We start from the raw sequence: 25,666 nt of genomic DNA, 5'->3' as shown, positions 1-25,666 counted from the left end.
AGGAAACTGTTCAATATTTCTTTCTCACATCAATATTTCTCTCTCTCTCTTTCCCTTCCCCCTCTTTCTAAAAATCAACAAAACATATCCTCGGGTGAGGATTAAAAAATAAAAAAGCTAAAATTATCATTGACATTTGGGAAATACCATATATATTGCTCTGGTTTGAGAATTTTAAGGGCAATGGTCAACTCTTTCATTTTATAAAGAAAAGATAAGATTAAGACACACGGATGGACCAAGGTGTAAATGTTGAAGGGTCATCTCTGGGGATCTGAAAAAGATAAAATAAAGGTACATGGTTATTAATACAATGTTGTTATACTGAACAAACAAAACGGAAACGGAGAACAAACTGATGACTGTCAGGTGAAAGGAGGCCTGGGTGCTGGGTGAAAAAGGTGAAGGGATTAAGAAGTATAAATTGACAAAATAGTTACAAAATAGTCATGGGGATGTAAAGTACAATATAGGGAGTATAGTCAATAATATTATAATAACTGATGCATGGCATCAGTTGGGTATGAGAGGTATGGGGGGATCACTTCACAAGTTATTTAAATGTCTCACCACTAAACAGTACACCTGAAACTAATATAATATTGAATGCCAACTGTAATTGAAAAGTAAAAAACAAAACAAAAAAACGTATTAAATGGGTCAACAAGAAAATCTGTTTAATCTCTGCAGTAAAATAAAAGCTGAAATTCAGAGCCACAAAAATAAAAAAGAGGTCAGAATTCTGCTGGCGTGTCCACCTAGCCTTTGTCTCTGTCCTCCTATCAGGCCTGGAGCATTCACGACTGCTGGGGAGCAGCCAGCATCCATAACCAGGAGACCGAAAGCCACCCTCTCAGGACCTGGAGGGGGTAGGGAAGCAGGACCATGGAAGCAGCCTGGGTCCTGATGGCATCACTGGACTGCCCTGGGCTCCAGAACTTCCTTTTGTTTCAGAAAAATAAATCTCTGTTCTGTTTTTAAAAATGCTGTTATATGAAAAATGTTGTAATTCAAAAGAAATATTGTTTGTTTTTTAAAAAATGAACAAGTCAGTGTCCATTTTATTCTTACCAAAATTTTATAATTTTCACATTTCTTTCCAACCTTGAGTCATAAGTCTCCTCATTCTCATAATGTTTGGGGATAAAATGCATCTTAAACCCAGAAGCCCTGTAATGTCAAAGGCCTAAACCGCAGTCTAAATTTATACCAGACTCAATTAGGGCTGCAGTGAGCACTTGAATATAGAAACAGTCGCTGATAGTTCTAGATGTATTTTCAGCCGCTGAAAAATGAAACTGTGTTCTTTTAACATGTGCCCAGTGACTTGATATTTTCATTTAAATTCTTTTTATTAGTTTGCTTGAAAGATACTTTCCAAATAATTGACCAGATCAGATATCTATTGAATCTGATTTGGTTATTGAGGTAATTCAAATACCACATCAACTGCATTTTGACCAAATGTTTACAGAAATAACCTACCATGCCCATTTGCTATTTTTAAAAAATTTTTTGTTGAAAGTACTACAGATTACTCCCCCCTCCCTCCCCCTTTTTTGAAATCCAGGAAGAAATATAAAGCCTCCTGGAAACAAACAGAAATATATACCACTTGCTACCAGCACTGACTCAGTTGAATGTGCTTTTCTTTGGGGCTGGAAACAGTGAAACATCATTTTAGGAGGTTCACTCACTTTGCAGGCAGCTGCTTTGGAGCATATAGGAAGCAGCAAGTGGAGGAAAGAAGAGAATTTCCATTGGAAAAGTCGAACCTGCCCGAGGATTCTGTCACAGAGACCACGTTCATCCCGAGAACCTGAAAGCCGTGGGGGAGGGGTCCCAGCAGGGGCCCCTCCTCGCCACCCTTACCATGTCGGTGAACTGATCCGCACAAGCCATCCGAATCTCCTCAGGCGTCCCTGGGCTGTTTAGGACGAAGGTGTTGGTCAAGCCCCTCTCTCTTCGGGCAGCAGCCACTGCATCATGTATGGCGAAAAGCACGGAGTTTCCCATGAACATTGCAGCCTCACCCAGTCCCTGAGAAGGAGGGCAGGAGGCCGTCAGAAAGGCATGGCTCCTTCAGGACTGCTAGTCTGCGTTGACACGCACGTGCACTCGCACACTCTCCCGCACACTCACCTCCTCTGGCTTCCTAACCCTCAGAGTGGGGTGCCTCTGAATTGCCAGAACCCACCCCCCCACGCCGATTGGTGTCTGGGGGGAGTAGATAATGAAAATGCTCCAGGACATCAGGATAGCAGGGCAGCTAAGGACACCTGTTCCCCTGCCCAGGGCAAGAAGACCAAAGCCCCTGGTGCCCTCTGGAGTCCTTCAATTTGGCCGCTAGACCCGCGCTTTTCACCCGGTGCGCCGTGGCTGAAAATCGCTGCTCTAGGCCGTGTGTGTTTAATTCAAACCCACAGCAAAAGAACCACAATCTTTGTAGCTGAGCTTGAAAGACAGTGAGGTGTTGCCTCTGAAGAGTGGACGTTGAAGCCTTCTTTGTGCGCACTTCCCTGGCGAGTGCTGGATGCTCTTGAATGAACAGTGTGAATGAACATTGTATTTTGAATAACCCTCCAGTGCTTCTTGTACTGGTTTTCCTTCTTTCTTTCTTTGAAGGAGTCTCGTCCTTGGTCTGTGTCCAGGGCCTTAGTAGAGAGATGGGACAAAGGGCCCAAAGCAGATAAAGACTACCCCAGGCTGTGGCTTTTACTCTGAGGCAAATGTGGAGGAAAAGGTGGAGCTGGCAGGAGAAGGGGTTTCCTGTGAGGTGAGGAGGAGGGGGCGAGAGCAGAGAGGTCCTGTGCCCTATTTGGAGCACAACTGGCAGGGAGGGGGCTAGACCCCAAGAGGCAGGGTTGTGTCAGGACAGTCTTTAGAGATAGCCCTGGCCACAGTCTGGTGCAGAAGTGGAGAGAGGGGCTATTCATATCGAAAGACTCACCTTCCTCCCAACTCTGACCTACTCCTAAGAAACAGAGGTAGGTTCCTGAAAACCTGAGGTTAAAGTTGCCATGAGTCTGGCCAGTTGTGGGTTCAGAATGGCACGTAAGTTGGAGAAGTTGTGCTTTTGTACATGTGTTTGAGAATCTTTGCTGCAAGTCTACATGGGCCAGTTAGACCCCACGGCCATGGAGCGTGTGCGTCAACACATCTTATATCAGTGGCTATTAACACCTCAGAGCAAATTGCCCTCAGTGAGAAACTTGTTTGAAAGCCCTTTCTGACCTGGGGAGAGGGTGGGCAGAGGCGGTGCGAACAAGAAAGAACCGAGTCTGGAGGACATGTGGGAAGGGTGCAGAGAAGAAGGCTCTGGGCTGGGGAAATTAACCTACAACTTCAGCTTTACCTCCCGGTGGCACTTAGCCTCATGAACCAAGATGTTTGGCTTCTTGTTTTATTTAAATATATTTCATGATCTCTCTCAAGAGTGAAGACTCCACTTGGGGTTCTGAAGGCAGTGAGTACCACTCTGCCATGCGTTTGCTCTCCCCTCCCCCATCTCCCTTTGGGACCTGCAATTCCAAGAAGAAAGCAAATTCAGGGGACTCTCATTATTTCATGAAGGAGCAGGTTATTATGGGCTGAACTGTGCTCCCCTCCAATTTATATGTTGAAGTCTTTAACCGCTAGTACTCAGTGTGTGACTGTAATTGGAGATAAGGTCTTTAGAGAGGTAATTTAGTTAAAATGAGGTCTTTAGGATGTGCTTATAAGAAAAAGAAATTAAGACGAGAGAGAGAGAGAGAGAGAGAGAGAGAGAGAGAGAGAGAGAGAAGAGAGAGAGACATCCGACATGTGCCATATAGAAAGATGATCATGTGAGGACACAGTGAGAATGGCCATCTGCAAGCCAAAGAGAAGTCTCCGAATAAATCAAGCCTTGACCTCACACTTCTAGCCTCCAGAACCGTGAGTAAGTATATCTCTTTTGCTTAAGCCACCCCAACTGGTATTTTGTTACGGCAGCGCTAGCAAACAAATAGAGGTGCTGCGTTCTTACCTTGGATGAGTAGATGGCTATGGGATTTCGGGACCGCACCAAAGTAACATAGAACTCTTCTGGTATTTCTGTGACGGTGGGGATTTGGTAGTCATCAGGACCCCGAGAATAAAGCACACCTTCCGGGGAGTATTTCAGTTCTTCTATGGTATATAATCCCATGCCTTGGATAAACGCTCCTTCAATCTACAGGGAAAAATGTCACAGTTTATAAGTACATGACGTTGGTTGAAAATATATCCCAATGTGATTGCAAATGGAGCTCTGGACCATAGTAAGTCATTCTTGAAAGCATTGCAGTGAACTTACAAAGGGTCTTTCAGCATCTGGTGCTTGCCATCCTGTCTGGCCCCAGCCTTAGCTCTACTTGCCCAGGTACCTCACATTCCAGAGACTCAACACTTGTCAAGTTCTGGGGGATTCTCCAAGCCCACCAGATTGGTTCCATCCTCCAATTCTTTGTAAGGGCACTTTCTCTCTTTACTGCTCTCCACCTCAGCCTGTCCACTTGGCGAACTCTTATTTCTCTCTCTCTCTCTCTCTCTCTCTCTTTCTTTCTTTCTCTCTCTCTCCTCACTCCGGCTCTCACTGGTTTATAAGCATTATGAGTTCTGGCCTTCTTGTGTTCTGTTCTTAGCATAGTGCCCGGTACATACATTCTCAAAAAATGTTTGTTAAACTATATGAAAAAGAGCTAATGTTAAAGGAATGTGAACTAAGCAAATGGAACTGGGGCACAGTATTTATTATACTATCTGGATTTGTTTTTGCTTCCTTTTATAAATTATGATGGAGTGTAGATCAAACTTAAGCAAGTTGGGTTGAAAGAAATATATTTTATTAAATTAAATATGTTTTATTAAAAGCCATTTGAGTTCTGCTTATCTACAAACTATGCTCTGAGAAAAACAGGTTCATAGTCCCCTTTAAAGGGGTTATCTGCCTCAAGGTTAAAAATTGAAGGAGAGTTACATGTTGCATTCTATTGAATTATAAAATTACAGAATAGAGTAAACAAATGTAAATGCTAAATTTGGATATTTCCAAATGCTTGTCCCTAAAGGAAAAGATTAAAGTCCAGGAGTTCCAGTCTAACACATTTTTGGCTTTTTCTTCCCTTTCCCAATGAGAAAAGGTAGGGTTTTCCTGATCATAACATTTCCATTTTGGCCTTTGCTTAAGCAATAAAGAGGCAGGAACAAGCTGGTAGGAGTGGATAGGAAGGTGAAGGAGAGGTGGGGCCTGAGGTCAGCTGTGGTTGTCAAACTTTACAGACTCGGGATGAATTTCAGGTGCAGGTTAAATGGGTAGATTATACGTCCCCGCCCAGCAAACTTTTGTTGGAGAAGTGGGCCTGGGTGGGCACAGGGACCCACACTTCCAATAAACACTGTAGGTGCTTTCGTTGCCGAGTGGGAGGACCGCACTTTGAGAAACACTGAGGGACCAATTAAATTGTCCCTCAGAAAGCCCATTGGCCAATCTCGGTCAGCCAGCTCCTTAGGACTCAGGAAGACAGGAAGCTGTTGGCAGATGAAACCACAGGTCTGTCTGTTGGTTTTGAAGCCAAGTTGCTCAACCTGCTACTCAGGTCTAGACAGGGGACCTGGTTGGCAAGGGGGGGGGGGGGGTGCGCTGATGTGGCTGGCCTGTTGGCCCCACTTTGAGTAACAAGGCTACGGAGGGGGACGGGGGCGGGAGGTGGGGGGGGGGATGGGGCGGACGTGGAGGAACAAAGGAACACCAACAGCAGGAAAGGCGTTAACTTAAAGCTGAAAAAGATTTTGGGTGTGTTAATTTACTTACTTGGGAGACATAAATCAGAAACTCTGCCAGAGAAAAATTGTTTTTAAGTGTTTCTTTTCCCCTTATATTTCTCTAAATTGTTTAGTCTACTTAAATTCAAATGCATATGAATACAAATGGGGCTTTATTATTATGCATTTATATAATATTCCCTAATTATAAAAGTTAATGTTTGTTGAAGAAAGATTAGAAGGCCTGGAGAATTATAAAGCAGGATAAATCACACATATTTCTGCCACATAAAGACAACCACTGCTAACTTTTTCTTGACTTTTCTTTCAATGTTTTATCTATTTGTGTGTGTGTAATATATGACATATATTGCAGAGTACTTGTAGCAGGTATAAGCATTTGGAGAACTCTGGGAAATAATGTGCTGAATGGAATGGACCAAAAGTCCCGGCGGGGCGGTCTGGTACCACGCACCTGCCCAATGTCCAGGGCTGGGTTGATGCTGAAAGCCGCGTCCATGAAGATGTCCGTCCGAAGGAGCTGCACCACGAGAACATACAGGATGGAAAATGTTATTTAAACATAGATCTTCACTACAACTGCCTCCCTGTCCCCGGTTCCCCACTGGCAGGGTCAGGGTGATTAGCATCCACACACAGAAAATGCGTCCATACAAACGCTCACTCTGTGAAGGTGGGAGCACCCACCCCCCCTCTCTACCTTGTGAGCCCCAGTCAGACAGTCGACTTCCACCTCAGAACAGGCTGCTCCGTAAACAAAATATGGGAAAGGCTCCCCTTCCTCCTTCTCCCAGTCCATATAGGTCTGGTAGCCTCTGTGGAGAGAAACCCGAGGGCAAGAATGGTTCCTTCCGCCTCGTGGTCTGATCCCGGGTGGCACTGTGGGTCCCGGGGACGAACAGAGCGCCACCCAGAACCGAAGGCCTCTCTGACCTTCTCCTCCACGGGTCCTGCACAGACACGGGAAGAAGACCCATGGGCGTCTGAGCCCTCCTTTCCATCAGGCAGTGACTGTGTCATGTCACAGGGTGTGTCCCTCTGGCTGAGAAAGGGCGGTGGCTCCAAGGGTCCCTGGCCTCCCCTCGGTCTCCTCCCACCTCCCCAGGCCCATGACTGAAGGCTGACACCACGCATGGCTGCTCGCCAGTGCTCAGCAGGTATCTGTTCATGATGCGCCCACGTCATCCCTGCCCCAGTGTAATCCCAACCAACGTAAAAGCGCCCTTTACCTGAAATATCCTGTGGTGGACAGGCTGATGGATTCTTCGTAGGCTTTTGCAATCTGAGAGAGGTGATTGATACAAAGAAACGTAAGTGCGGGGACAGCAGGGAAAATCCTGTGCTGGGCTTGCCTCCTGTTTGCAGCACCCTCTGTGCCTTCACCCCCAGCGAGGCTGACGTGGTGTATAATGAGCACAGGCCGGGCTTCCCATGGGCGGTGCCTACGGGCAGCTGCTAGCTGTGCCCCAAGACCCTTTAGAGCCGCACAGTGTGAAGTTTATTATTTTCTCACACTTTTTGCCTTTTTAAATTAGAGAGAGGGAGAGACTAGGCCATATTCATGTACTTATGCAATACGTGTGTACACAGGTAGGTGTATATGTACATACACATACACAAACACATGTGTACATAGGTGTCTGCATGTGCGTGTATGTATGTATGTATGTATGTGTGTAGTATGTATGTGTGTATGTATTTTTACCGTGCTTTTCCCCATGTTATTTGATTGGCTGTCTCAATATCCTATCTAATAAAAGAGAAACATGGTAATTAGCGTACGACCGCTACCCTTCCCATTGGCTAATCAGCAAGATATGTAAATTAACTGCCAGCCAAGATGGGGGCCGGCAGCCAGGCAGCTTGAAACTAACATGAGGCTTGATTGCTTCAGTGATGGAGGACTGCAACGTTCCCCGCCTGCCTTGCCGGCCTCTGAGCCTGCAGTTTCAAACATTGTAACAAATTTAGAAGCTAAACAAAACCCCAGAAACCTGCTCTCAGCGAGCCGGGATCTCAGAGCTGGAGTTGATACAGAGTTTCGATTATAGAACCTAAACAAACCAGATACCTGTTTTCAGCAGCTGAGGCCTCAGAGCTGGAGCCAAGCATCAGAGCTATAGCTGGCCCAGAATAAAAAAAGAAAAAGAAAAAAAGGAGCAGTTGGGACCTTCAGTCCCAGCCTGAAAACAGCCCTCAGCCCCTCACCCAGACTGGCCAGGCACCCCAGTGGGGACCCCCCACCCTGAAGGGTGTGTGACCAGCTGCAAACAGCCATCATCCCTTCATCCAGGCTGGCCAGGCACCCCAGTGGGGACCCCCACCCTGATCCAGGACACCCTTCAGTGCAAACCAGCCAGCCCCCACCTATGCCCCAGGCCTCTATTCTATATAGTAAAAGGGTAATATGCCTCCCAGCACTGGGATCAGTGTGACGGGGGGCAGTGCCCAAACCCCCTGATCGCCCTGCAGCTGTGTGACAGTGTACGGCGCCCCAAACCCCCCACCCCACGGGCCCTGCTCTGTGTGTGACGGGGTAGAGGCATAACCTCCCCATCGGCCCTGCCCTGAGTGTGAGAGTAGCAGCGCCCCAACCCCCTGATGGGCCCTGCTCTGTTGGTGATAGAGGGTGGCACCCCAACCCCCTGATCCACCCTGCTCTGTGTGTGACAAGGTGGTGCGCCAACTCCCCTATCGGCCCTACTCTGTGAGTGACGGGGGGAGCTCCTCAACCCCCTGATGGGCCCTGCTCTGTGCATGACAGGGGGCAGCGCCCCAACCCCCTGATTGGCCCTGCTCTGTGCGTGACAGGGTGGCGCCACAACCTCCCCATTGACCCTGCCTTGAATGTGACAGGGGGTGGTGCCCCAACCCCCCAATCGGCCCTACCCTGAGCGTGACTGAGGGTAGCATCGCAACCTCCCAATCCGCTCTGCTCTGTGCACGACAGGGGGCGGTGCCCCAACTCCCCAATCCGCACTGCTCTGAGCCTGACCAGGGCCTGCACCTAGGGATTGGGCCTGCCCTCTGCCACCCGGGAGAAGGCCTAAGCCAGCAGGTCATTATCTCCCAAGGGGTCCCAGACTATAAGAGGGCACAGGCCAGGCTGAGGGCCCCCTCCTCCCCCCTGAGTGCACAAATTTTTATGTACCGGGCCTCTAGTATTATTATATCAGCTTCCCTGCTGGAGTAAACTGGGTATAGCTGGAAATAATAGTAATGATGAGAATTGTAATAATTAGTATTAAAAACAGAGTAACCTTTTGCTATTAAGACTGCCGTGATCTCCATTGCTCTGGTGGGAAAACCCAGGCCCTGAGGCTGGGAGGGGGAGCCTGTGCCCAGAGGGGCAGTGACAGTGCAGGGCACCGTGCCAGGTGTGTTCTACGGTAGTGCTAGGCTGTTGTCAGGTGTGTTCTACGGTAGCGCTAGGCCGTTGTCAGGTGTGTTCTACGGTAGTGCTAGGCTGTTGTCAGGTGTGTTCTATGGTAGTGCTAGGCCGTTGTCAGGTGTGTTCTACGGTAGAGCGGTGAGAAACGAGGCACTTCAGTGAAGCCATGGGATGAACATGGACTCTCTCTCACTCTCAGAAAAGCAGAAGTGAGCGCTAATAAATGCTTTGGTTCTTGAGTGGGCACCGCCAAACAGCCACGCTCTGAGGGCTTTACCTACCTATCCGGATGCATTTGCCTTCTCTGGGCAGGACAATGTGGAACACTCACCCAGTCCTCCCAGCTTCCCTTGGGGTTTTTCCTGATGACGGGCTGGAGACGGGCCATAAGAATTTGGCAAGCATTCTAAAAATAAGTATTTGAAATGTCATGGGAAATGAAAGGCACAGGGAGTAGCAAAATATTCAATATTCAAATCAATTCAAATGCAGATGTCAGTTTGTAAACCTGCTTCTGAGTCCTCTAGGAAGAGTTTCTCAAACTTGAACAATGACTGGAACCCCTTTGAAAGAAACAAATATTCTTGTGGGTCCTGCAGTGTTCAAATTATTTTTTATTATAATGTTGTTTAAATACATGTTAACATAAAGCTAGGTAGAGCTGCCTTACGGTTGTAGCTCTTTTATGTCTACAAAGCAAAAGCCAAAATGACAAAGTGTGCAGACTAATCTATATACCAATATAATTTGAAATAACATTAATTTAGTTGATGGATAATGTTTTCCTGAAGCTGAATTGCTGCTTGGAGGGTGGAAAGAGTCTCAACCACTACAACACACGTACTTTGCCGTCTGTGAGTTTGACATGCTTGCTCTAGTTCATAGACCGATGCTCAACCATGAGCCATATGGGCTGGGCTATGGCTTCCTCTCTTAATTCAAATACAAATCTGCTTACACGTGTGCCTTTACTTATTCTTCTCAGACTCAGAATAGCCCTCAGGCCCTCTGTTGGTGTCTGTTCCTTCTGTTCTCGCATCCCCTCTCTGGGAAATGGTCTCTGGCTTCTTATGCATCCAGGAGATCCCTGCATTCATTAACCTATCTTTGCTGGTTCATTCAGTCTTCAATCACTGACCTCATTGCAAATGCATGCCTTCCAAAAGAGGAACACACCCAAGGCAAACCCAAGTCACACAGTTCCTGCCTGTCCAACTATCAGATGGCCTTTCTCTTGTGACCTGACCATACACTCTTGTGCATAACTTTATGCCCAACAGTCGAATGCTCCGCTAAGGTAAGTTTTCCCTTTAACAGGTTGAGGTGTAGCAGAGACCGCTTGCCATTCTTTTATGACATCTGAACTCCTTTTGGTGTGTGGAGAATTTATTCACCGTATATTGCTTAGTAGAGTCACCTCCCCCTATTGGAGCTCAAAGTGCCAGATACAAATTTTTCTGGCTTTCTTTGCATTAGAGAAGATTTCAAAATACAGAAAGGTGGAGAGAATAGTACAATATTTCCTCTTACACCACTTACCCAGCTTTAACAATGAGCATTTATACCCCAACCTCACCCCAGAGACCTAACATTTTCATCTACCTCCCTCCCCTTCGCTCCCTCTGCTCCAGCCATCCTGACTCCTTGCAGCTCCTCAAGCACAGTAAGTGAGCTCCCTCTGTTCCAAGTCCCTACACGGAGGGCTCCTGTCCCTGCTGCCTTCGGACTAGGCTCAAGGCTCACCAACCAGTGCCCAGCCTGGTTTCATGGCTGCCCAAGGCCGCCCTGACACTTGCACTTTCTCTTTCTATAACTTCCTTTATTTCAATTCATGACACCTGCCATTATGTTTCCTTCTTTTTATTCTTTTTTCTTTATTTATTATACCTAATAATTTGTTATTCATTACCTGACTAAGTTTAGGCTAAGGACTCAAAAGGAGGAGACTGGCACAATAGCTGGCAAATAGCCCCTTAATCCAAATGGGGGTGCTCTGCCTCCTAAGCAGGTCTTGCTGAGAAAGTGGCCACAAACTGTTCCTCACCCGCCTCAGAGGTATCACAGGGTTGGAGCTGAAGAGGCTGGAAGGTTGGAGTGAGGGAGAGGATTGCGCAGCAGCAGGTTGGTGTGCTGGGATCTCCATCTTCCCAGGATAGAGTGGCAGAAAGGGCTTTCCCCATCACAAACCCAGCAGGAGACACTCCACAGCCACTCAGAGAGCTTGATGAGTGCCCTCTAGAGTTGGGGGCCTACCGACCCGTCTCTGCTGCTGCACACAAGACTATGGGTGAAAGGCAGCTCGCAGCAGCCCCGGGAGTCCTGGGCCATCTCTGGGGGGATGCTGTACTGTGACTCCCTGCACGGCCGTCAAAGGGACAGGCATCGGGGTGGAACCTGTGGTGTGGGTGCTGCCTGAGGTAAATTCAGTTTTATTGCATTTTCTATATTTAACCATTCCTGTTTAAGAATGCATGATGAAGATAAAACCAAAATGGGATCGGTTTTCCCTACTTGCTGCTTTCTTTGCTTTGTGGCATTTAATAGGTAGCCTATCTTTATTTCTGTAGACATAAATGTACTAATGCTTATTGATTTACTTAATCCATAAGTGTTACATTTAACTTAGAATTACTTAAGATTTTTCTACAAGTCTTTTTTCTTTTCTAGCCATTTCCTACACTTTACTCCCATAGAAATGACTTGGGATTTAAAAAGAATTCTGGGGTTCTGAAATGAACAGATTCACCTTCCTCACGATGGGCAGTCTATTTACATTAAGGTTGGATCACTGTTGTCTTTGCAGCCAACGGGGCCTCAGCTTTTGCCATATATTTCCTCTGAAAGTCTAAAGTGGTCATTGACAGAGGACCTAGAGCGGGGGTGGGCAAACTTTTTGACTCGAGGGCCACAATGGGTTCTTAAACTGGACCGGAGGGCCGGAACAAATGCATGGATGGAGTGTTTGTGTGAACTAATATAAATTCAAAGTAAACATCATTACATAAAAGGGTACGGTCTTTTTTTTCAATAGTTTTATTCATTTCAAACGGGCCGGATCCGGCCCGCGGGCCGTAGTTTGCCCACGGCTGACCTAGAGCCTCGAGAAGCCTTAATGAGCCTCCAAAACTCTTGGTAATCAACTCACCAGGGAGCCCATTGAAGAGCTGCAGGCAATCTGAAGGGCAACCAGGTGACAAGTTGCCACTCCTGGCCTTCTAAGGAGTGCTCTCTGTATTTGCTGGACACCAGTCTGCCCAAACTAGACAATGGAAGCCAGTGTGTGGAAAGGCTCCCTTCTAGAATTCCTATATTTTTAGACTTCCTATATTTTTAGACTCAGATAAAGAACTTTATTTTGTCTCAAATGTGTCTGGCAATATTTACATAGTCCTAGAAGAAGGTTTCTATTGTCAACTGATCTTTACCCATGGACTTTAAAACAATGTTATTGTTATACTAGAGGCCCGGTGTATGAAATTCATGCATGGGGAGAGGTCCCTCAGCCCTGCCTGCACCTTCTCCAAGCCAGGATCCCTCGGGGGATGTCTGACTGCTGGTTTAGGCCTGATCCCTGTGGGCAGGATTGGGCCTAAACCAGCAGTCGGACATCCCTCTTGCAATCTGAGACCACTGGCTGCTAACCACTCACCTGCCTACTGGCCTGATCACCCTATTACTCTCCCCTGCCTGCCTGATCGCGCCTAACCACCTCTGCCTTGGCCCCACCACCATGGATTTATCTGGAAGGTCATCTGGAAGATGTTCGGTCTAATTAGCATAGTACCCTTTTATTAGTATAGACGTATTTTTTTTTTTTTTGGTGTAAGCAACTATCACTATTATTTCCAATATTTTTTCATCACTCCAAACAGAAACTCTATAACCATGAAGAAATAACTCCCCATTTTCTCCTCCTCCTGACTCTTGGCACCCTCTAATCGCCACTTTTAAAAAGAACCTCATCTGTAAGGACTTCATATAAGGGATAAGGTGCCTCAGCAGAAAAAGGCTGGAGGAGGCCTGGGGCTTAGGGTGGGGCTGGAGCAAGTGGCTAAAACCATAGATGAGGCACTGACCTTGTTATCCCTGCAGAAGGGACTCCATAAGGAGCTCCCAATGGCGTCCACAAGGGAAGGAGTCAGGTATAACAAGGCCAGGTCACACCAAGGCCAGCCTAGAGTGTTCTGCCTCTATCCTCTGTGCCCTCTCTTTCTTGGACTTTACAAGGGTCTGAAATGTAGGCTAGGAAGCTTATGGGGGGCGGCGGTGGAGAGAGGGAAACCGGAGAAGCCAGCCCCACCCCTTTTCTACCTGTAGGCCCAAGTTGTTAAGTAGTAGAGACACTGCAATTTGAAGTACATTTTGGAATTTTGGACTGAACATTTTAATTATTGAATGAGATGCTTTATGCAAATAAAAGTGATCCATGAGTTTTTAATGATCTTAGGTTGATTAGAGAAATTATAGGTAGATTTCCCTCAAGGGGAGGGAAGAAGAGGCCCACAGAGGAAGCTTCAACCACTCGAAGTCTCGCAACCTCTTAGCGGAGCACCTAAAACCACCTGCTTGACCTTTCTAGGCTTCAGTTTCAGTTCCCATAAAGAGGGGGTGGGGCAAGGTTATTTCCAGCACTGTCATTGGGTGACTGAGATATGAAAGAAAAGTCACCTGCACCGCTCTCCCGTTGATGTCTGTCCCCATGGACGCTGCTGTTAAGGAGGCATTGGGCACGGTGACTGTGCTGGTTTCCGACAGGTGGATATAGGAGACAGGGATGTTCAGTTCCCGGCTAGCCACCTGCCAGAAGCAAATGAAAAACACTATTGATATCATTGACTCTAAGCCTCCCTCCTCTCAAATTAAGAGCTTTTAATTTTTTTAAAAAAATATATATTTTTATTGATTTCAGAGAGGAAGGGAGAGGGAGAAAGAGATAGAAACATCAGTGATGAGAGAGAAACACTGATTGATTGCCTCCTACATGCCCTGCACTGGGGATCGAGCCTGCAGCCCCCGGCAGGTGCCTGTGACCTCCTGGTTCATAGGTCAATGCTCAACCATGGAGCGATGCCAGCCGGGCTAATTTTTTTTGAACTGAGTATAAAATCTGGCAATCCTTTAGGGACAAATATTTAAGATAGCATCTTGGGTCTGACATGTAGATTCTGAGTGAAGATTTTCAGTGACACTATAAAAGATCCATACCATGTGCTTTCTTTTATACCGGTTTCATGGAAGCCATGTGGGATATGGTCATTCTAAGACATCAGTTCAGTAGGACTCACACAGGCCAGACTGAGGTCTCTGTCTTATTGGTTTACCTTCATCTTCTCCTCGTGGCTTACATGCATTTAGGAGATTGTGTTTGTTCCACAGACATTTTGTAGGTGTAAGGGTTTTGTTTTAAAAAAGCAAGATAGATTCAAAGAAGGCTCTGTGGATTTTTGTGATTTTCTAATTCCAAGAACACTATTAAGTAATACTATTTCCTTAAAGAGAATATCTTCTATTTCTCATTAAGAGGAAAGCTTTGGCCCTCGCCGGTTTGGTTCAGTGGATAGAGCATTGGCCTGAGGACTGAAGGGTCCCTGGTTCAATTCTCAGTCAGGGCTCATGCCTGGGTTGCAGGCTCCATCCCCAGTAGGGGGCAGTCAATCAATGCTTCTCTCTCATCATTGATGTTCCTAACTCTCCTTCTCCTTTCTTTTCTGAAATCAATAAAAAATATATACTTTTTAAAAAGATAAAAGCTTTGCCCCTACCCACTCACATTGTTTTTATATGTTTTTTAAATTGATTTCAGAGAGAGGAAGCGAGAGGAAGAAAGAGATAGAAACATCAATGATGAGAGAGAATCATCAATTGACTGGTCCCCTTATCCCCCTACTGGGAATCTAGCCCGATACCTGGGCATGTGCCCCAACTCAGTTCAAGAATTGAACTGAGGAACCAAGATGGCGGCATAGGTTAACGCTGGAGTTTGCTGCTTTGAACAACTACTTCAAAAGTGAAACCAAAAAACGGAAGGGACATCACCCAAAACCACTGGAACGCTGGCTGAATGGAAGTCCTACAACTAGGAGGAAAGAGAAACGCATACGGACACTCAGAGGAGGCGCAGTGCTGAAGTCAAATCCTGAGGTGCGGAGTGCACGCGCGGAGCGGGCTGGCAGCGGAGGGCGCGGTTGGCGTTTTCAATCGGGAGGGAGTCGAAGACTCTGAGCTCCAGATCCGGGCGAGTCTTTAGGGACCCAGACTCAAACGGGAGAAGCGGGACTGCCTGGCTTCGGTCAGAGCGAGTGCAGCTTTCTCTCCGAGCTTTGCAGCGGGTGCTGGGACTCAGAGAGGCAGAGCCCCTGGGGACAGGACTGAGAGCCGCCATAACTGCTCTCTCCGGCCCACCCTATTGATACTGTGCGACCCGCCTCGCCCAAGCCCTGCACAGAGGCATTTGCCGGATAGCCTCAGGCAAAGGCTAGATTAGCACCTCCCTAGAGGACAGAAGTTCTCTCACTGCTGACACAGCTGATTCTCATAGCCACTTGGCCTGGAGGTCAAACCCTCCCTGGAATTAGCTACAAGATTTAACTATAAGACTGCGCACAAAGACCACTAGGGGGTGCACCAAGGAAGCATAACAAAATGCGGAGACAAAGAAACAGGACAAAATTGTCAATGGAAGATCTAGAGTTCAGAACCACACTTTTAAGGTCTCTCAAGAACTGTTTAGAAGCCGCCGATAAACTTAATGAGATCTACAAGAAAACTAATGAGACCCTCGATGTTATATTGGGGAATCAACTAGAAATTAAGCATACACTGACTGAAATAAAGAATATTATACAGACTCCCGACAGCAGAACAGAGGAGCGCAAGAATCAAGTCAATGATTTGAAATGCGATGAAGCAAAAAACACCCAACCGGAAAAGCAAAATGAAAAAAGAATCCAAAAATGCGAGGATAGTGTAAGGAGCCTCTGGGACAGCTTCAGGCGTACCAACATCAGAATTATAGGGGTGCCAGAAGATGAGAGAGAGCAAGATATTAAAAACCTATTTGAAGAAATAATGACAGAAAATTTCCCTCACCTGGTGAAAGAAATGGACTTACAGGTCCAAGAAGCGCGGAGAACCCCAAACAAAAGGAATCCAAAGAGGACCACACCAAGACACATCATAATTAAAATGCCAAGAGCAAAAGATAAAGAGAGAATCTTAAAAACAGCAAGAGAAAGAAACTCAGTTACCTACAAGGGAATACCCATACGACTGTCAGCTGATTTCTCAACAGAAACTTTGCAGGCCAGAAGGGAGTGGCAAGAAATATTCAAAGTGATGAATACCAAGAACCTACAACCAAGATTACTTTATCCAGCAAAGCTATCATTCAGAATTGAAGGTCAGATAAAGAGCTTCACAGATAAGGAAAAGCTAAAGGAGTTCATCACCACCAAATCAGGATTATATGAAATGCTGAAAGGTATCCTTTAAGAAGAGGAAGAGGAAGAAAAAGGTAAAGATACAAATTATGAACAACAAATATGCATCTATCAACAAGTGAATCTAAGAATCAAGTGAATAAATAATCCGATGAACAGAATGAACTGGTGATTATAATAGAATGAGGGACATAGAAAGGGAATGGACTGACTATTCTTGGGGGGGAAAGGGGTGTCGGAGATGCGGGAAGAGACTGGACAAAAATCGTGCACCTATGGATGAGGACAGTGGGTGGGGAGTGATTGCGGATGGTGGGGCGGGAACTGGGAGGAGGGGAGTTATGGGGGGAAAAAAGAGGAACAAATGTAATAATCTGAACAATAAAGATTTAATTAAAAAAAAAAAAAAAGAATTGAACTGAGACCTCCTGGTTCATGGGTGGACACTCAACCACTGAGTCACACCGATCGGGCTACTCACATTGTTTATTCAAATTTCATATGCAACAAAATCTTATTTAATATTTCAGAAAGGGAAAATTTCCTATTGAAAATAATCTCTTCCTCTTTCAACAATAGTATTAGGAAGATTGCTTTGAATTAGCACACATAATGGCCCATCATTGGTGTTGCTAAGTAGATTGTGAATAATAAGAACATAATTTCTCATCTTATTAAACACATTCATTTCTAATGAAGATTTGCGTTAACACAATGTAGTTTTGAGCAGTTGCCTTAAAGCCGAAAAATACTTTATCTTTGAAAACTGGAATCAGGGGAGAAACCAAGATGGCGGCCTAGGTAAACACCGGAGTTTGCTGCCTTGAACAACCACTTCAAAAATACAACTAAAAGACGGAACGGACATCATCCAAAACCACAGGAAGGCTGGCTGAGTGTAAATTCTACAACTAGAAGGAAAGAGTAAAGCATACTGAGACTTAGAGGAGGGGCAGTGCGGAAATAAAATACTAAGGTACAGAGGCGCACACGGAGCGGGCTGGCGGCTGAGGGCCCGGTTGTCGTCTTCAATCGGGAGTGAGTCTCAGGCTCTGAACTCCAGTTCTGGGGGAGTCTCTGGGGACCCAGACTCAGACGGGAGAAGCGGGACTGTCTGGCATCGGTCGGAACTCAAGGGCAGCTTTCTCTCGGAGGGGCTTGCAGCGATTGGCGAGACACTGAGAAGTGGGGCCTCTGAGAGCAGCCATAACTGCTAGCCCCACCCTGTTGATCCCATGGGACCCACTCTGCCCAAGCCCTACAGGGAGGCTTTTGCTGGATAGCCTCAGGCAGAGGCTAGATTAGCACCTCTCTAGAGATCCAGGAGCCTGTGTTCCCAGAGGTCAGAGTGGGACCATCCAGTTTGCAACTTTGTGGAACCATAAAGGACACACTGAGCGCGCAGACTCAGTGAGCACCAAAGCCCCATTGAGGCAAGTCTTGCCCCAGAGGGGTGTCTCCAGCACAGAAGTTCTCCCACTGCAGACACAGCTGATTCTCACAGCCAATTGGCCTGGAGGTCAATTCCTCCCAGTGATACCTACAACAATCAAGGCTTAACTACAACAAGACTGTGCACAAAGACCACAAGGGGGTGTACCAAGAGTGTCCTCCTCAGGTAATTGGGGAGGCTGAACCACTGGGCCCTAGAGGACACTCAGCACAGAAAACCACTTTATCAACACAGGGAAGCATAAAAAAATGTGGAGACAAAGAAAAAGGACACAAATGACAGAAATGGAGGAAAGCAAACTACTGGATATAGAGTTCAAAACCACACTTTTAAGGTTTTTCAAGAATTTTCTAGAAACCGCCAATAAACTTAATGAGACCCTCAAGAAATCTAATGAGACCCTCAAGGTAGTGATAAAGGACCAACTAGAAATTAAGAATACACTGACTGAAATAAAGAATATTATACAGACTCCCAATAGCAGACTAGAGGATCGCAAGAATCAAGTCAACGATTTGAAATACGAAGAAGCAAAAAACACCCAACCAGAAAAGCAAAATGAAAAAAGAATCCAAAAATATTAAGATAGTGTAAGGAGCCTCTGGGACAGCTTCAAGCGTACCAACATCTGAATTATAGGGGTGCCAGAAGAAGAGAGAGAGCAAGATATTGAAAACCTATTTGAAGAAATAATGACAGAAAACTTCCCCTACCTGGTGAAAGAAATAGACTTCCAAGTCCAGGAAGCGCAGAGAACCCCAAACAAAAGGAATCCGAAGAGGACCACACCAAGACACATCATAATTAAAATGCCAAGAGCAATAGACAAAGAGGGAATCTTAAAAGCAGCAAGAGAAAGAAACTCAGTTACCTACAAGGGAGTACCCAGACTGGCAGCTGAATGTCTCAACAGAAACTTTGCAGGCCAGAAAGGAGTGGCAAGAAATATTCAAAGTGATGAATGCCAAGAACCTACAACCAAGATTACTTTATCCAGCAAAGCTATCATTCAGAATTGAAGGTCAGATAAAGAGTTCACAGATAAGAAAAAGCTAAAGGAGTTCATCACCACCAAACCAGTATTATATGAAATGCTGAAAGGTATCCTTTAAGAAGAGGAAAAAGAAGAAAAAGGTAAAGATACAAATTATGAACAACAAATACACATCTATCAACAAGTGAATCTGAAAATCAAGTGAATAATCTGATGAACAGAATGAATTGGTGACTATAATAGAATCAGAGGCCTAGAAAGGGAATGGACTGACTATTCCTGGGGTTAAAGGGGTGAGGGGGATTCAGGAAGAGACTGGACAAAAATCGTGCACCTATGGATGAGGACAGTGGGTGGGGAGTGAGGGAGGAGGATGGGGTGGGAATTGGGTGGAGGGGAGCTATGGGGGGAAAAAGAGGAACAAATGTAATAATATGAACAATAAAGATTTAATTAATCAATCAAAAAAAAAAAAAAAGAAAAAGAAAACTGGAATCACATTTTCCAGAAGACCTTGATGGGACCTGGTTCTTTAGTATGCAGGAAGAATAATTTACATATTTTCCCAATTCTAATACCCACTTCCATCAGTCTCCTGCATTCATGTGTTCCTGATACCAAAATGAACGTTATAATTGACCTGTGCTTTTAGTGTGATGGTATTTCTCCTGCTCAACAAGAAAGAAGTTGTTAAACTGCCTGTACAGTGTGATAGTCTTCCACAGTGGAAAACATGGATGCTTATCTCACCTGGATCATTTTGGTGTAAAGGCCTTGTCCAAGTTCACAGCCACCATGAGCCACCAAGACAGAGCCATCGGTGTAGATGTGGACGAGAGCGGCAGCCTGTCAGGGAATAATTATAATCCCATTTTGAAAAACCAAATGTTGCCTGAGTTTAGCTGAGGTTACCAGATGAACAGTTTGCTTCATTGAGTCAATCTCTCATTGTTTATACTGGAGAAGAAAGCTGTTATTGGTGGCTAAAGACAACCCCTTTAACACCCTCCAAACTTAGAAAGCATGTCAAACTTGCAGCCCGCTGGCCACATGTGGCCCACAATGAATATTTTTGTGGCCCAGCCAATATAACGGTATGTGAGAAGCATTTTAATAAAAATTTCGTAACTTAATTTTTATAATATCCTGTTATACATAATTATCAATAAGGAACTACAACGTCCGCTGACTGATTACCATAATCATGTTGCATGCATTTCCCTTATGCGTCTTCCATGCAGGCACACCATTTCTCTCCACTAATACTAGCGGCAATGGCCACGTCATTAGTCTTGGACTGAGTTGTTTGGTGTGCGCAACAGGAAATATTTTGCTTTTGGAGAACAAGAAAAATAGGTTTATTGCGTTATGCTTATTAACTACTATTATTTTATGTTAACAACTAATCTACAGTTATTCAGTGTCTGATAAGTTAATATTCAAGAAAAATACTTGCCGAAACCGGTTTGGCTCAGTGGATAGAGCGTCGGCTTGCGGACTGAAGGGTCCCAGGTTCGATTCCGGTCAGGGGCATGTACCTGGGTTGCGGGCACATCCCCCAGTGGGAGATGTGCAGGAGGCAGCTGATCGATGTTCCTCTCTCATCGATGTTTCTAACTCTCTATCTCTCTCCCTTCCTCTCTGTGAAAAATCAATAAAATATATTTAAAAAAAAAAAAAAGAAAAATACTAATTTTTATTAAAATGTTCTATTATTTTATGTTAACAATTACTCATTTATTTCAGCCCTGTGTATTCAGCATGTCTCTATCGAAACAAACCTATGAAAATTGAAGCTTTTGTTTTTTTGTGGCCCACATAAACTTAAACCTTGTTTATTTGGCCAGTGTTAGCCTTTGAGTTTGACATGCTTGCTGTCGAGCAAGGAATGGTGACTCATCTCCACGCCCACCATCTGCGGGCCTGTTGGAGGCCTTGTGTGGCTGCCTTGGAAGCAACCTCTCCAAAGCACCACTTGTACAATATTTTATTATTCTTTCCCCTTGAACATAACAATTGATTTTAAAGCAAATGGACCCAGTACAAGTCAACTTCCCAGCAAAGCTTCCACTGGCTACTAGGGGAGCTGGAAGACCTTTGAGATGCTTTAATAGCTTCCAGATGCTGCTGACCTTGAGAATGATGGTGGGGGAAGGGTGTGGCCCCATTCAGGAAATTCCAATTCAGTTGAAGGTTGGAGGTGGAAGCCAGATTAACTTCCCTCCCTCCTCCCCGCTTGTTTTTTAAAACTCCCAGGTGATTTTGATGATTGGTCAGGTTTGGGATCTATAGGTTTAGTCCAAACTTTTCACTTTTCATGTGAAGGAATAGAAGCCTAAAGGAGAGGCTTGGACAAAACTGGTGCCTAGTTTGTAAGTTCAGGAATGGAACCCACAACTTCTTTTTTATTTATTTATTTATTTATTTATTTATTTATTTATTTATTTATTTATTTATTATTGCTTAGAGTATTACATATGTCTCCTTTTTTTTCCCCCCCGCCCTTGACAATCCCCTGGCCTCCCCTACCCCCCAGTGTCTTATGTCCATTGGTTATGCTTATATGCATGCATACAAGTCCTTTGGTTGATCTCTTACCCACCCCCCTCCTGCCCTCCCACCCTACCCGGCCTTCCTGCTGTAGTTTGACAGTCTGTTTGAGGCAGCTCTGCCTCTGTATCTATTTTTGTTCATAAGTCTATAATGGCCTTTATTAAGCAGAAATGAGTGAGATCATGTGGTATTTTTCCTTCATTGACTGGCTTATTTCACTTAGCATAAGAACCCACAACTTCTAACTTGAACCCAGCGTCCTCCACACCCATGCTGTGCTGCCTCCTTCAGGCTAAATGCTGTTGTCCTTCTCTGGGGCTGGCCATATGGCTCCAGGAACCTGACTGAGAAGGGAGGGAAGGAGAATGCTGGGCTATGTTGGGTGGTTCTGCAAGTCATTAGAATTTTTCTTTAGCAATTCCCACCATATGCCCATGCACATGGCCCAGAACCCTGCATCTCTCGCCTGGGACCTCTATCCTCATGTTGATGCCTGTGACCCTACCACTACAAATTCAAAACATCAACTAATTTAGCCCTGGCTGGGTGGCTCAGTTGGTTGAAGCATGATCTTGTACACCAAAAAGACTGCAGGTTCAATTCCTGGTCAGGGCAAGTACGGGAGGCAACTGATTAATGTTTATTTTTTGCTTCCCTTCCTTTTCCTAAAATCAATAAAAAATCCATACCCATATCCTTGGGAAAGATATATATATATATATTCAACTAATTTAGCTACGCCAGTCTCCTGGTTTGAGACTGTAGTATCAGGACCATTAAGGTCTATACAGGAACTGTAAAACTTTGTATTTTCATTTCATGACCATCTAACAAGAGTAATGATGACCATAGTCAATGGTATTGCCACATGCTTTCAGAGCCCGTGTTAGATTTTATGTTGATGATTGTATAAGCACCAAGCAGGACGACTGTAATTGATGGGGCATATTTGAGACAAGAGGTGAGATGGCAAGTCATCACACCCTACGCAGACATTTACGATTAAGACTTCAGAACGACTTGAAATGCAGCAGCAGCCAGAGCTGAGTGAGGATTTAGTTTTGGAAAAGCAACATCGCCCACCATGTTAAGTTAATGTAACTATTTTGAATATCACTGGCATTTACAGTAGTACTTCATTTAATTCCCAAATTCACTTGTGTTTTATACAGGCATAGGAACTATACGAAGCTTAGTCTTTGTCATCATACACAGTTAAATAACATTAAAATAGGTAATTTAAGCAACTGTTGCGAGTCCACTGAATTGTTCCCTTCAAAGACGGTCTGTGTGTTATTCCGGCTTCAGAAATATCCCCTGGGGAGAAGGATTAATCATCTGCTCCCCTCCCTCCTTCGCATTTTGCTTCCTACCTGTGAGTGGACTCTGAGGAGGGGAGTGGACAGAGGGATTGGGGCGTCCTTCATTGAAACCATGCGGGGACTTGTATTCTTTTCTTTGTGTGGGTTTGGTTATGGGGATATGTCAGAGATTGATGGGGGTAGAAACAAAGAAAAAAGCAAATAGATAAATAAGAAAGTAAATAAGTAAATAAATAAATAACAGAATCAGAATTAGAAACAGAACCCCACAAAAAACTGTTTAAGGGAAAACTGAAAAGAAGGCACAGTAGTCATGGAGCCTAGTATGGTGACTCTGGGTAGTCATGGAGCCTCAGTATGATGACTCCGTGTAATCATGAAGCCCAGTATGGAGACCTTGTCTAGTCATGGAGCCCCGTATGGTGACTCCGTGTAATCATGAAGCCCAGTATGGAGACCTTGTCTAGTCATGGAGCCCCGTATGGTGACTCCGTGTAATCATGAAGCCCAGTATGGTGACCCTATGTAGTGATGGAGCCCAGTATGGTGACTTCAGGTTTCTGTGAGAATGGAGCAGCTCTGTCTGTTTTCAGTGTTTTGAAAGCTCTGTCTTCAAATGACCCTACTGCTGTCACTAAGAAGTTAGGAAAGAGGGAAAGGGATCCTCTTGTTCCCTCTGATTCTTACATGGACTTAAAGTTTGACCCCATACCTCAAGACTCATTTCTCCCAACCTCACCTGATTGCGGTAGCCCTCAGGGATGCCAATGGTATATTTCATGGGGACCACAGCAAGCCCCCTTTTCTTCCAATAATTATTGTTGTTAAATCCCTCAGCATCCTTTTTCCTGGCATAAAATGACGATTTCTCCAGGCACTCTTTCCAGCATCTTTGCAAGGCCTCTGGATTAAATGCCTGCTTATAGGCTGTTTTGCTAATTCCCTTATACATGTTTATTTCTTTAACCTGAAAGACAAGAAAAAAGCATTTCAAGCATACATGCTATTCCATTTGTGAAACATGTGTTTTTGTTATGTACCTGACATGAAGAAAGTCTTTCTAAAAAAGAAACAACTATTTAAATGGATATAAATATGTAAGGACAAATGTAAACATATAAACATAATGATAATAACAATAATCATAATAACAATAGAAACTACTGTTGAACACATCATATCTTCCGAGCTACAGACTAAGTGTACGATCTCAACAACTTTACAATAACCCTGAGAAATAGTAGGTGTATTATGAGCCCTATGACAAGTTTTGTTAGTGGTGAGACAAATTTCTCCTGACTCAAAATTCTTTTACTTCTACACAATGTTTCTTTATTCTTACCTGTTCTCAAATCTGCTCCTCCGAATCTGAACTATGGTAGGATGTTTGCACAAATGGCTGTGATGATGCCAATCTCCCTAGTCATGCCGTTGGGTGGCTTCACACTGACTGTGGTATTGGCCACATGACCAGCTTTGGACAGCGGGACAACACATTTGTAATGCAGGCAGAGACTTGAAAAGTGCTTGCATCATGTTCTTACTTCTCCTGGAAAATCTATGAACCACGATGGGAACTGATCTGGGCTAACCTCCTGGAGGATGAGAGACCCTGTGGAGCAGAGACGAGCCCTCCCAGCTGCGATATTTAGACTAATCAGTCAATGACCACCAGATGAGGAAGTGAATCTATCTTGGACCATAAAACTCCAGTTAAACTGAGCCAGACCAGAAGAGCTACCTAGCAGCTGACCCACAGAATCAAAATAAATACTATTTGTTGTCTTAATCCACTAAGTTTTTAAATATATATATGTTTATTGATTTCAGAGAGGAAGCGAGAGACAGAAACATCAATGATGAGAGAGAATCATTGATCGGCTGTTTCTTGCATGCCCCCCACTGGGGATCAAGCCTGCAACCCAGGCATGTGTCCTTGGCCAGAATCGGACCTGGGACCCTTCAGTCCACAGGTGGACACTCTCTCCACTGAGCCAAAGCAACTAGGGCTTAATCCACTAAGTTTTGATTGACTTGTTGCACAGTAAAAGCTTACTGATACATAGACTATATACTTTCATTGAATCTTACAAGCTAATGTAATGCTGTATGTAGGTGCTCAATATATATTTGAACCATTGATGGCAGAGTTTTGTAAGGGGATTCTGACTGATTACCTACCTTTTCAGGGAGTAAGTTACATTGAGATGCCACAGCAGTTATGTAAGCTTCAACTACCACTGAAACCTGGGGAAAGCCAAATCCTCGAAAGGCAGTGTTGGATGGCAAGTTTGTTTTGCAAGCCCTACCCCGGCACCGGTAGTTAGGAATATGATATGCATTTTCAGATCTCAGCAGAACTAACTCCATCACCTGAATGAAAACAAAACCGAACTTCAATCTATCAAACATTCAAAATCAGTTATCAAATTCTATCTCTAACACAAACCCTTCACAGAATTTTGCCTAATTAGTATGACAAATATCCATGCAAATAAAGTGTAGCACACACAACTCAACGGGTAACCTATGGGAAGGGCATAGTCAGTCCTTATTTACCAACTCAGACTCATCAGGGGTGCATCCACCATTGATATAATATTGAACGTCGGCAGCTTTGATCACACCGTTGTTCATGAATCCAATCTGCAAAGTGATATGAGAAAACCATTTTCTCAGCAGTTCTTTACAACCAGATCCTGCTGTACACAAACGCATCCAACTGCA

The 25,666-nt window shown here is 44.8% G+C and overlaps 1 protein-coding gene across 1 annotated transcript in view; it reads right to left on the bottom strand.

The window, feature by feature from the left end:
• Window positions 1-220: 220 nt before the first annotated feature.
• Window positions 221-25,666, bottom strand: part of LOC308522652 (aldehyde oxidase 4-like) — a gene marked incomplete at both ends in the record, with an annotated part of 73,325 nt that continues 47,879 nt past the window's right edge. Inside the window, 12 exons of the mRNA XM_081096136.1 lie at window positions 221-274; window positions 1,873-2,040; window positions 4,010-4,195; window positions 6,242-6,307; window positions 6,488-6,602; window positions 7,017-7,069; window positions 9,510-9,584; window positions 13,847-13,975; window positions 19,815-19,910; window positions 23,679-23,906; window positions 25,121-25,312; window positions 25,499-25,585. Coding sequence (XP_080952262.1) covers window positions 221-274; window positions 1,873-2,040; window positions 4,010-4,195; window positions 6,242-6,307; window positions 6,488-6,602; window positions 7,017-7,069; window positions 9,510-9,584; window positions 13,847-13,975; window positions 19,815-19,910; window positions 23,679-23,906; window positions 25,121-25,312; window positions 25,499-25,585 — 1,449 coding nt within the window. The remainder of the gene's footprint in view (window positions 275-1,872; window positions 2,041-4,009; window positions 4,196-6,241; window positions 6,308-6,487; window positions 6,603-7,016; window positions 7,070-9,509; window positions 9,585-13,846; window positions 13,976-19,814; window positions 19,911-23,678; window positions 23,907-25,120; window positions 25,313-25,498; window positions 25,586-25,666) is intronic.

This window comes from Myotis nattereri (assembly GCF_964212035.1).
Source record: "Myotis nattereri genome assembly, chromosome: 7".
Lineage (NCBI taxonomy): Eukaryota > Metazoa > Chordata > Mammalia > Chiroptera > Vespertilionidae > Myotis > Myotis nattereri.
This window is presented reverse-complemented; position numbering and strand designations above follow the sequence as displayed.